Consider the following 12,339-nt stretch of genomic DNA (forward strand, 5'->3'; position numbering starts at 1 on the left):
GCCCAGGTCAGGGTTCATCCTGAGATCAAAGCTCAGTCTAGGGTCAGGGCTCAGTTTAGGAGCAAGGCTCAGCCTGGGATCAGGGCTCAGCCTGGGATCAGGGCTCAGTATCAGGGCTCAGCCTGGGATCAGGGCTCAGTATCAGGGCTCAGCCTGGGATCAGGGCTCAGCCTGGGATCAGGGCTCAGTATCAGGGCTCAGCCTGGGATCAGGGCTCAGTATCAGGGCTCAGCCTGGGATCAGGGCTCAATCTAGGATCAGGGCTCAGCCTGGGATCAGGGCTCCATCCAGGGTACAGGCTTAGCCTCAGAACATGTAGTGTGTCCCTGTCCTAATAAAATCTGAGTCGGGTGGCCCCTTGTGAGGCTGGCAATGAGGGTGGACTACGCTACTTCGCAGAGTGGTACATGGGAAAGACTTCGCTGCGTTTCCCACCCTATGCCTGGCCTCAAACCCCAGCTGCCTACGCAGCTTCCTGCATAGCCCTTCCTCCTACAACCCCCCCTCCAGATCCGTTTCTGCTTGGTCACATCTAGGGACAAGATGCTACCGCCTCCCCAAGCAGCACCTCGATCTGAGCTTCCCTGAAACTGTCCTTCTCCCAGAGCTGAACAGTGAACAAAGGGAGGAGTGCTGGTCAGGGACTGTGGGCACCAGGGCCGACCTCCTACCTTTTTCCCACCCTTCCTCTCATGCGGACACTCAAGGGGCCAGTGCCCCTTGCGGTCCTGGCGAGGGAGGTTGCGTCCCCCCGAGGCCCCAGGATCCCAGGATGGGGCTGTGCCTCCCCTCTTAGGCCCCCCAGGGTCGACTCTACTCCATGAATTTCCCCCACTTCCCACCCCCACCTGGAGCCCACGCCTCAGTCCTCAGCCATCTCAGGTTGAGTCAGCCTGAGCCAGGTCAGGATGGACATGGGGAAGTAGGGTGAACCCCCACTTTTCCTGTGAGCCCCTCTCCCCCAGAGGTGAGAGGCTACCCTGGGTGGGAGTCCCCAGCTCGCTCCTAGTAGGGCCAGCTCAGCGGGCAAGAGAGACAACTGAAGCCTGGTAAGGAAGGTCCTGGCCCCAGGGACCCACGTGTGTCTGTAGGTGGGTGTTCACCTCCTGTTGTGTGAACTGGACAGCAGGTGCTGCCTCTCCAGGCCTCAGTTTCCCTTCTGTGGACAGGTGTACTGCAAGTGTCCTGGCCCTGTCATAGGGATAAAATGGTGTACATCCGCTCCTTTGACAAGGTACCTGGTGGTGCTCATGACCATGTGTGTAGTCACTTGGCACACATTATTAAGTACCTACTGTGTGCCAGGCACAGTTAGAGCAGTTGGGGAGACAGTGATGGAACAGCCGGGTCCTGGAGGGAGTCACCCAGCCAGGAGCGGTGGCAGGTGCAATTGCAGGGGTTCTTTCGAGGAACAGAGGGGACAGAGGCAGGGGTCCTGAAGCAGGTGGGGCCACAGCGTGCTCCTGGGGCCAGGGTGGGAGCCGACCGTTGGTATGCCCCTCCCTTCCCAGGCCTCACCCTCACCCTGGGGGTACCTTGAACATAACAGGAAATTTCAAATAACAGGAAACCAAGACCGGGCAAGTGTGCAGCTCCACCCTGCTTGGGGCCAGCCACCCAGGGCCTCACTCTGCCCTGGGGGACTGCCATGAACAGCACGGGGTCCCTGGCGGAGGCCCTTGAGGCCTGCCAGCAGCTGGCAGCCGGCGGGCACAGCCAGCTCATCATCCTGCACTACAACCACTCAGGCCGGCTGGTGGGGCGGACCGGGTCTGAGGACAGGGGGCTGGGGATCCTGCAGGGGCTCTTCGCGGCCATAAGCTGCCTGGTGGTGCTGGAGAACCTTCTGGTGCTGATGGCCATCGTGACCCGCATGCGGTCCCGGCGCTGGGTCTACTACTGCCTGGTCAACATCACGCTGAGTGACCTGCTCACCGGCTTGGCCTACCTGGTCAATGTCCTGCTGTCCGGGGCCCGGACCTTCCACCTGGCACCGGCCACCTGGTTCCTGCGGGAGGGCGTGCTCTTCATGGCTCTGGCCGCCTCCACCTTCAGCCTGCTGTTTACCGCCGGTGAGCGCTTCGCCACCATGGTGCGGCCAGTGGCTGAGAGCGGGAGCACTAAGAAGGTCCGTGTCCTGGGCTTCATCGGGCTCTGCTGGCTGCTGGCCGCCCTGCTGGGCCTGCTGCCCCTGCTCGGCTGGAACTGCACGTGTGCCTTCCAGAACTGCTCCAGCCTGCTCCCGCTCTACTCCAAGGCCTACATCCTCTTCTGCGTGGTCATCTTTGGCTGTATCCTGGCCACCATCACGGTGCTGTATGGGGCCATCTTCCGGGTGGTCCGGGCCAACAGGCAGACGGCCTCACGTGCCCCATTGCGTCGCAATGCCCGCCGGCTGCTCAACACGGTGCTCATGATCCTGGTGGCCTTCATGGTCTGCTGGGGTCCACTGTTTGGCCTGCTGCTGGCCGACATCTTTGGCTCCAACATCTGGGCACAAGAGTACCTGAGGGGCATGGACTGGATCCTGATGCTGGCTGTGTTCAACTCGGCCATCAACCCGCTTATCTACTCCTTCCGTAGCCGGGAGGTGTGCCGAGCCGTGCTGGGCTTCCTCTGCTCTGGGTGTCTCAGCCTGGGCCTGCGAGGGCCTGGGGACTGCCTGGCCCAGGCCGCCGAAGCCCACTCTGGAGCCTCTACCACCGACAGCTCACTGAGGCCCAGGGACAGCTTTCGGGGCTCCCGGTCTTTCAGCTTTCGGATGCGGGAGCCCCTGACCAGCATCTCCAGCGTGAGGAGTATCTGAGCCACAGCTGGGGAGGGTGGCCCAGCCGCCAGTGCGTGCCCACGCAGGCTCTCCTCCCAGCCTGCAGGAGGCCCAGGATGGGTGACAAGGTGCCTGGGAGCCTGCAGGGAGGCAGCAGATGGCTGGGATGGAGAGGAGGGAACAGGGTAACCAGACAGGTGTCCCAAGGCCCTGTGGTGCTCCCCGGAGCCCCTAGGTCTGCTAACACCAAGTGGGTGTTTCATTGTCTCCTCAGAGAAGGAGGTGACCGCTTATTGGAACAGAGAGTGCCCTGGAGTGGGGACACATGGGGTTGCTACGTATGCCCCTGACTCCTGTGTAATTCTGGGGAAGTCCTGGCCCCTCTCTGAGCCTCAGTGGGGCTCCCAGGTGGCAAGGGGCAGGATGTGGGGTCACTGCCCTGGCAACATGGAAGTTTAATGATAGTATGAGATGTCTCAGCCTCCCTCTTATTCATGTGTGTGTAGAGGGACAACGGCATGGGGACTGTGCGTTTGCTGGGAGGGTGCAAGGAGGCATATCTGTGGCCAGGGAGGGCCTTGGCTGTGTGCTTGGGAGGGTGTGGTTGTGAGGGCAGAATGGGTTGTGCCTGTGTGCAAGTGCTGGCATGTCTGTGTGTGCACAGACATCTCTGTGTGTGGCAGGCCTCTGTGTGTGCCTGAGGTTATGTGTGTGCACACCTGTCTGTGACCAGAGCATTCTGCCCAAAGTATGTGAGCGTTACAAGGCTGCCAGGTGGGGGGGACAGGCAGCAACAGTTGACACCCGCCCCCTCTTGTTCACTTCCCCTTTCCCGACCCCATCTGACATCTTGGGCCTTCTAGCAGCCTCCCTCCTCCACGTCTGAGCTCTGCATCTCTTGAGAACCCAGTCTGGGAGCCAGCAGAGGTCTGGTCCTGCTGGCCTCAGGAGACTCACTCCTCTAGAGTTCTGTTTAGCACTAACTGCCTTGCCTTTCCCCATCTGTAAAATGGGCTGGTAACAGGCAGAACCCACAGCACAAGGTTGTTGGTACATGCTCAGTGCTTGCGATGGTGCGTGGCATCCAGTGTGCCCCACAAAACATCCAACATTGGCTGAAGCCTCTACATCTGTCCAGGCCTATACATGGCTAATGAGAGCTTGATAAGTGGCCAGGGCAACTGAAGAACTGAATTTTGAATTAGTTTCCATTTAAATAGCCCTTGGGACTCGCGACAGCCATATTGGACAGTGCAGGTACACACCGTCAATACGTGGCCATCTTTGGCTAATAGAACATTCTCTCACTCCATCCTCCCAGGACCAAGCCATTGTCTGTGGGTCTTTCTGCCTCCGTCTTGCCAAGTTCTTGGGGCAGCACCCTACCTCTGTTCTTGCTCTGCATGAAGAGGGTTGTGGTGATTGGAAACCATTTACTGCCCCATCCAGTATAGCAGCCACTAGCAATGTGAAGCTACTTATAATGAACTAAAATGAAATGAAATTTAAAAATTCAGTTTTTTGGTGTAGTGGTTGGCTGGAGCTGCTGCATCAAGGTACCACAGATGAGGGGGCTTAAACAGCAGACATTTATTCTCTCCTGGTTCTGAAGGCCAGAAGTCTGACATCAAGGTGCCAGCAGGGTGGTGGGCTCCTCCCGAGGCCGTGAGGGAGCATCTGTTCCTAGATTCTAGGGTTGCTGGCAATCTTTAGCATCCCTTGGCTTGTAGACGCATCAGCCCCATTACTGCCTTTATGTTCACATGACGTTCTCCCTGTGTGCCTGTCTGTGTCCTAATTTCACCTTTTTAATAAGGACACCAGTCATATCGGATCAGGGTTACCCTACTCCTGTATGACCTCATCTTAACTCATTACATCTATGACCCCATTTTACAATTTGGACGTCCTGGGAGTTAGGATATATTCAACCCATAACAGTCAAGCCACCACATTGCAAGTACTCACTAATGACATGTGGCTTGTGGCTACTGTTTTGGACACTGTAGATACAGAGCATTTTCATCATCATGGGAAGTTCTGTTGGACACGGCTGGATAGAGTTCCTGCATGTATATGGGTGCATAGTAAGCTGGAATACTTCTTATGTTTTCATGATGCCTGTTCTGGGTGTGTTTATCTGGGACGGCAGTAGGTGGGGGAGAGGAGTTGGTGAAATTTGGGGTGAGTGGAGCTTGGGGTGCCCCAAAGCTCTCAGCCTGTGTTCTGGGCCTGTGTTCAGCTGGCTTGGTAGTCCCATCAGCTGTGCCCATTCTTTGGATCTCAGCTTTAGCATCACCTCCTCCAGGAAGTCTCCCCTGATTTATCCTCCTCCCTAGACCTCCTCTGGATTCCCACAGCTGCCTACGTGTCCCATTGCGGCTCTGATCACCCTTGGTTACCCACCTATCTCCTCCCTTGGACTGTAAGCTCTGTGATAGTGGAGATTGTTGCAATGTCTGGGTCACTGCTGTGTCCCCAGCACCCAGTACAGGGCCCAGCACACAGTAGGTGCTAAGTGACCTAGAGCTCTGGAAACACTGGACCCAGCAGCATTTCCTCCACTGAGCCTCAGCCCTCCTTGACAGTGGTGGAATTGTCCCCCCAAATCCTGACTTCTGCTTGGTAGATGGCTCAGGCATCTGTAACCCATTACTGTTCCCCAGCTGCGCTGGACACCACAGGCCTCAGCTTCCTTATCTGTCAAATGAGCATATTGATAGGCCCTGCCCTCCTGGGATGTTGATAAAGCAAGGCATAGAAAAACCCTTAAACTATTATGTGTATACTTTTAAATGAATAATAATAACAAAGCCTTATACATCACTTGGTGCATTGCAATCACCTTTGTATTAACTCATTTGATGCCCACAAAACCTCTCCACTAACTCCATTTTACAGATGGAGAAACTGAGATCCAGAGAGGTTAGGTAACTTACTCAAAGTCACACAATGGGAAGCAGTAGAGCTGGGATTCATACCTAGGCAAATGGCTTCTTGATCCCTGCTTGTTACTATCTCTTGAATGAATGAATGAATGAATGAATGAATGAATGAATACCAATTTTTTTTCTCCTTGGAAAACTCAGAACAAATGTTCCATTTCATTCTTTGGGCTGCCTGTGGTTTCAGCTCAACAGAGCAGGATTAGTTGAACCTCCCCATTTTACAGACAGAAAAACCAAGTCTTAGGAGAGGAGGTGGCATAGGCAGCTCTAGGGTCCAAGCGTCATTGTCTGAGCCAAGTTTAGGCCCCTATCTTGACCTGTCTCTGGGTGAGTGTGTGTGTGTGTGTGTGTGTGTGTGTGTGTCTTACATGTTCATAGCCTGGCCTGAGAAAATGGGGAGCAGGTGGAAGACGCAGGTAATAAATGTTTGGTAATGGAGAGTACGTGCACCAGAATGAGTTCTCATCTTTTCCCCTGCCCTGCCAGGCTGCTTCTGACCCCTTGGGCCTAGAACCCCCCTGGAGAGGCCTGAGGAATGGCCAGAAGCAGGGGACGTAGTTGGGAGGGGTGGGCTGGTTTGTTCACTTAACCACTGTGTGTCAGGCTCTATTCTGGGCACTGAATTTCCAGCTATAAATAACCTGGTTTCTGTCTTCATAAAGGTCCCACTCTGGTGGGGATGACAAACACCAAGACAAGAAATGCCCAACATCATTTCAGTAAGGACCTAGCCATGCAAAAAGGTGGGGGAGAGTGTGCTGCAGGCAGAGCAGATGCAACAGCCCTGAGGGTGAGCAAGTGGGTGTATTTTCACACCTACACCTAAGGAGTGCTTCATGTGTGCCTTCCTCTTTCTGAGTCAGTTCATGTGGGTTATCTGATTGAATTCTTATACACCCCTGAGGGGAGGGAGAGAGTGTTTGATTGTCATATTTGGCAGTTGAGGAAACTTCATCTTCAGAGAGGTGAAGTGACTAGCCTAAAATCACACAGCTGGGAAGTGGAGGAGCGGAGACTTGACCCAGTGCTGTTAATCAGCACAAATGCCACTATATTGGAGCCTGGGATGTCAACTCGCTGAGGATCAGGGCTGCTGTGCGCTGCACCCTGATGCCTCAGTCTTCCCATCTATACAAGGGGGTGTGAGTTACTTATGCCCCTCAAGATCCCTGGCTCTGAGATGGGGTTCGTAGGGTGGCCAGATTAGAAAATACAAATTTGGGACACCAGTTGAAGTTAAAATTCTGATGAACAACAAATAATTTTTTACTGAGTATGCCCCCAAATGAATAAGCATGATTATGCATGAACTTCAGGCTCCAGACTACAAGTCCCACAATCCATTGCGTCATCCTTTTAGGAACCTATCATGATTTCGTCTTTCATTCATTCATCTAAAAATTGTATGGCCCACCCACTGTGTGCCAGACCTTGTGTTAGGTTCTGGGGATACATAACGCACAAAGCTGACGAAAGTCTTTGCCCTCATGGCATTTAACATCTACATTCCTTGGGAGTTTTAAGCGATTTTCTCAAACTTCTTCCAGGAAGACAAGTCCCATGAGCCCTTGTGTTTGCTCAATTGAACTACAATCCCCAGAAGACAAAGCACACTAAGCGGGTCCCTCAGATCTTCAATTCTTAACTTTTTTCCTGGTCGCAAGGTCATATCCTGCATCAGCAAGGGGTTCCTCACTTCGCGCAACAAAGACAAGGTTTAAGTAAGTTTCACTTCAAGTAGTTCTATTTTAAGTCTCCGTATTTTCTGCCTTCGAGTTTATGTGAAACTTCAGCAGTGTTAGCCAACAGTCCACCGCGGCTTCCATTGGGGAATGAATAAGTGGGTCTACAACTCCCAGGTCGCTCCGCGCGCGCCGTACGAACTACGCTTCCCAGGAGGCAGCGCGGCGGGCGGGCGGGCGGTCCGCAGCAGTGCCCGCAGGACCCCGGAGTTGGCGCGGGCTGCCCAGCACCGAGTCTAGAGGACCCCGCCGGCTACCCATGCTGAGGTGAGTCCGCGGGAGCTGTCGCCGTCGTTCCGTCCTTGCCGCCGCGCAGCGCGGCCTTGCTGCCAGCCAGGATGCTGGAGGAAGCAGGCGAGGTGCTGGAGAACATGCTGAAGGCGTCGTGCCTGCCGCTCGGCTTCATCGTCTTCCTGCCCGCCGTGTTGTTGCTGGTGGCCCCGCCGCTGCCCGCCGCCGACGCGGCGCACGAGTTCACCGTCTACCGCATGCAGCAGTACGACCTGCAGGGGCAACCCTACGGTGCGTGCATTCTGGCCTCTCTCCTCGGGGCCCCGCCAATCCCTTTTGGCCTCCTCTTCGGGATCCTGGCCCGGCCGGCCTCCTCCCGCCCTCCCCCGGGTCCAGCCGCCCCGCGCCGCGATGCCCCCTTCCCTCAGCCCGGTGTCTGCTTCTCGGGCCCTAGGACCCGCCACTTCGGCCTGTCCAGCTGGAGTCCAGCCCCTAGATCCTTACCCAGGACTCAGGCGTCGGAGCCCGGATGGCTGGACCCTCCGCTAGGCCCCCCAGCTCCCCTCCACAGTGTCCTAGGTCCCATAGCCCCACTTCGCCCGTCCCTGACAGGGGCTATATGCCCTAGAACCGGTAGCTCCGATCCTCAGGCCAAGCTCCTCCTGCTCCTGAACCCCTGGGTCCCTTCAACGTTTCCCAGCTTGGCCAGATTCACGCTGCTTCGGGTCCCTTCCCCGGACACCGCGCAGGTGCCGCTACTCACTGGGTCATGCCCTGCGCCCAGAGCTCCACCTGCTTGGTTTGGAGAGGGTCCTCCCTGCTGGGTGTCTGCCAGGCCGAGCAGCCCAGCGCGGTGTTCCAACCAGCCCCAGACCTCGACGGCCCCTGGGTACCCCGGTGCTGTTTGCGCAGCGTGCACATTCTGCCCGCCTCAGAGATCAAGAGCGCTGATCGCTCACCCAGGTTTGGCCCCACGTCAGGACCCATCTCTCCCCAGGCTCAACTCTCCTTGGTCCCAGTTCATGAGCCAGAGCCCTCAGAATTCCTTAGCCAGCCTCTCCCCCGCCAGGTTCCCTCCACCTCCCCAGTTTAGCCCCGGCACCTTTAGGTTCCTGAGGGTCCCTAGGACCCCATGTCTTGTTCCCACCTTCTTTACCCCCAGCTTTCTGGACCTCCACTTGGTCCATCTCCCTAGGTTTTCTGAGTTGTCTCTGACCCCTGGCCTGGATCCTGCATAGCTCCTTGCTCCCCACCTCCACTTCCTCATCTAACTCCAGTGCCCAAGTCATCCTAAATTCCCTCGCCTCCTCCCAGCTATATAGCTGTATCTGGTGTCCCAGAACTTTCTGGCCACTGGTTTCTCTTCCAGCCTGGTGCCTTAGGTCCCCTGAAGTCAAGGCCTGACTTCCTCGCAAGGGAGGGTCCCCCCCCCCCCGCTCTCCAGTTCTTCTGGTCCCCTCATCTCTGAAGGGTCTGCCTCAGGTCTCTAGGATTGGCCACTCCTGTTAGACCATCTCAGGCCCAACGTGTGTTCCCTTGACCCCCAACCCCTGTGAGGCCCTTGGAGAGCACCCCCCCCCCCCAGACATGTCCAGACTTCCCCTCAGATCTCTCACCACAAAGTTACATTGTTTCTGTTCAGAGCAGTGGTTGTCAACCTGGGGGTCATTGGGTGATGGATTCATAGTTGTCACGACTGGGGGTGCTCCTAGCTTTGACTGGGTGGGGGCCAAGGATGCCCTCCCAGAGAATGATCCAACCCCAGTGGCAGCAGTGCTGAGGGGCTCTGAACCCACGGCCCCCGGCTCTGGAGGGCTGGGAAGGAAGGCCAGGAGCCCTGAATGTTGTGGACGTTTCTGTGCGTTATTTGACATTCTCCTGGGGGAAGGGTCTTTACCATCACTGCCCAATGGGACTTTCTGCGACAGTGGATGGGTTCTGTATTTTCACTGTCCGATACAGGAGCCACCAACCACAGGTGGATACTGGGCACTTGGAATGTGGCTCATGAAACAGGAAAGGAATTTTTAGCATTATTTAATTGTAATAAACTCAAATTGCCACATGTGACTGGTGGCTGCCCTCCTGGTCTAGAGTTTTTGTTGGTTTCCAGAGGAATCCACAATCCAGAAGGCCCGGATCCTAGAACTGGATAGAACCAGTTTCTCCAGATCCTGGGTCTTGGTTCCTTCCGTTCACCCCTGTCATTCTGTCCTGACTCACACTGGGAGCCTTGCTAAGAGCCTCCTGTCCTGCCCCTCCAGCACACCCAGCTTCTCTCTGGCCCCTTGGGCAGCTGTAATCCAACGGCCTGAATGCCCCCAGAACGCCCCCTGACCGACTCAGCACTGTCCTGTTGCACCTGATGTGGCTGGCCTCTCTTCACTCCAAACCTGCCCAGGAAATGCTGGCTAAATTTGCCGAGCAGACAGGTGCCTTGGCCCTGTCTTTCTGATCGCACAGCTGCCCTCTCCCTCTTCCTCCACTGCAGATCCTTGGGGCACCTTCTTTCTCCCCGGCCTCCTCCGTCCTCTCCCTCAGCTTTCTTTTCCTCTTCCCTCTGTTCCGAATCTTGTGCCCCCCGATCCTGGGATTCCTTCCCATTCTTTTCTCCAACTTGGCATCTCCCCCAACATGCCCTCTTTCCTGGCCCCCCATCTTTGTTGCTCCTAGTGAGAAACCCAGATGCTGTCTGGCCCACATGGGACATCAGTAGAGACTGTGGGCTCCGGGAGTGATCAGAGGGAGCCTGGCGGGGTGCCCACCTATCTTAGCCGATTGCTTCTTGTCTGCAGAGCCGGGAGGCAGAGGCCTGGCTTGAGAAACTTGGACGAGGCCCTGCAAGTGGGGCTTGCATGTCTGCACCCCCAAGGCTGGTCCCACCAGGCGATGTCCCCAGCACAGATTGGGGTGGACCATCGCCCGGGGAGAAGCTGGTGGGATAGTCGCTGCTGTGGAGGAGGAGTTGGTTGTCGCAGGGGGTCCCCTCCTGAGTCTGAGGCTTTGCTGCCTGTTCTCCAGCAGCAGAAAGGCCTGCTGTGGCCCCAGGGAGCCCAGGTCTCTCCCGGCTGGTGGTGCCTGTGAGAGCTGCTTGGCTAGGTCCCCGCTGAATTCAGTCTCCCCAGTGTCTTTCACACCGTGTCCCAGAGCGCATGCTGCAGGCTCCCCATCTCTGCTATGACCTGCCTCTCGGTCGCTGTCATTTCCCAACTTCCTGTTCATGCCTGTTAAGAAACAGGGTTGGGCAGCTGCCCAGGAAGGAAAGGCGTGTGCTGTTTGTGTTGTGTGAATTGGGCTGAGGGAAATACACCAGGTAAGGGCCACAGGTGTGGCCTCACCCCCCCACCCCCCCACACAGGTGGACTCTGGCCCTCCTGAGGTGACTGCTGCTTTAACAGCACTTGCCGTGGGCCCTTGTTTGCTGTGGTTAGTGGCCCACTCACGCCCATCTCATTTGATCCCCTAGAAAGTGGGGGTGTTAGCATCCCAGGGCCCATGCTGGGCAGACTTGCCAGGGCTCTTTCACCTGGGACTGGCCCTTCACTATTGTAAATAAAGTTGTGCACACAGCCATGCCCACAGTTGCCGTCTGACAGCAGCCCTGAGTGGTCATGACAGAGCCAGTGTGGCCCGCCCGGCAAGAGCGTTGATCCTCTGTCCCTCGATAGAAAAGTTTGCAGCCCCCACTCAAGTCTGGTTCCATTGTGGGAACCAGGACTTCTCCCCAGGTGCCCAGTGCTGTCCGCCAAGCCTGGCCTCTGCCAGTATAGAGCAGGGGTGAGGGAGGCTCTGCCGGCTTCAGCTTCCTGTCAGCAAAGACGGTCTCTGCCCTTAGGGCACTCAGAGTCTGGGGGTGGCCAAGGTGCTGGCGTCCACCTGGCTTTGCTCTTACCCCTCCTTCCCACTCTGGCCTTGCGTCCACCCTCTGGAAAGCGGAGACGGTCCTGATTGCTGCCCTGCAGGAGCTCCAGGCCCAGTGAAAAGATGCACACAATAGGCTCCACAGGCTACCCTCCATGTCCCTCCCTGAGGTGACATTCCCATTTGAGGGCCCCTAAGAGGCTGAGGGCCCAGATAGGTGGGACATGGGGGAGGAGCCTTCTGGGCATTCCAGAAGCTTCAAGGACACCCTAAAGGTCCTTGCTGCCTCCCCTGCCAGGGCTCCTGCAGAGGACTGCCTGACGCAGAGCAAAGTGAGGATTGGGTGTGGAGGCAGAGCTGCCCCAGCCCAGGGCACATGGCCCACCTTTACTCCTTGGTCACAGGCCCCCAGCCCCAGAGACAGCCTTCCCCATTCCCAGCTGGGACGCTGACCCATCTGTGTCCTGCTGGCCACCTCTCCCCACCAGCTCCTTAGGGCACTCCTTTGGAAGCAGGCCTTCTCCCATCTGTCCACTTTCCCAGAGAGTGAGTTCCTGGAAAGCAGAGCCAGGGACCTGGGCTCCTGGCCCTGGGCCTGAGGCTTAGTGGAGCCTAGCACAGGCCCGCTTCTGAGTACCTGGATGCCACCTCCCCTGAGCGTCTACCTGCAGGACTGTGCGAGGGCTGGCTCCCCTTGGGAAGCCTTGCTTCTCTGTGTCTTTATTTTGAATGCTTACTGCCTGGGGGCCCCATCCAGCCCCAGCATGGTTAGGGTTTGTTTGCTTTCTGC

At 56.7% G+C, this 12,339-nt stretch overlaps 2 protein-coding genes across 8 annotated transcripts in view; both read left to right on the forward strand.

Moving 5' to 3' along the window:
* The first annotated feature begins 852 nt into the window (after positions 1-852).
* On the forward strand, positions 853-6,155 carry S1PR4 (sphingosine-1-phosphate receptor 4). The gene has a single exon (XM_074337559.1). It carries the CDS (start codon positions 1,649-1,651, stop codon positions 2,804-2,806), a length of 1,158 nt encoding a protein of 385 aa, XP_074193660.1. The 5' UTR covers positions 853-1,648; the 3' UTR covers positions 2,807-6,155.
* Positions 6,156-6,558: 403 nt separating this feature from the next.
* The window catches only part of NCLN (nicalin), a 29,000-nt gene continuing 23,219 nt past the window's right edge, over positions 6,559-12,339 (forward strand). The window contains exons 1-2 of one of the 7 annotated variants that reach the window (XM_074337551.1): positions 6,563-7,436; positions 7,575-7,979. In XM_074337551.1, the coding sequence (XP_074193652.1) occupies positions 7,796-7,979 (184 nt within the window). In that variant the 5' untranslated portion in view covers positions 6,563-7,436; positions 7,575-7,795. Of the gene's footprint in view, positions 7,980-12,339 lie in introns of all 7 variants that reach the window. The other 6 variants (XM_074337553.1, XM_074337554.1, XM_074337552.1 and 3 more) reach the window with 6 other exon arrangements.

This window comes from Rhinolophus sinicus, linkage group LG07 (assembly GCF_036562045.2).
Source record: "Rhinolophus sinicus isolate RSC01 linkage group LG07, ASM3656204v1, whole genome shotgun sequence".
In the NCBI taxonomy this organism is placed as follows: Eukaryota; Metazoa; Chordata; class Mammalia; order Chiroptera; family Rhinolophidae; genus Rhinolophus; species Rhinolophus sinicus.

Bases quoted from the DNA above. Each gene is read 5' to 3' on its own strand.
- S1PR4 (XM_074337559.1), top strand. From the start codon at position 1,649: ATGAACAGCACGGGGTCCCTGGCGGAGGCCCTTGAGGCCTGCCAGCAG.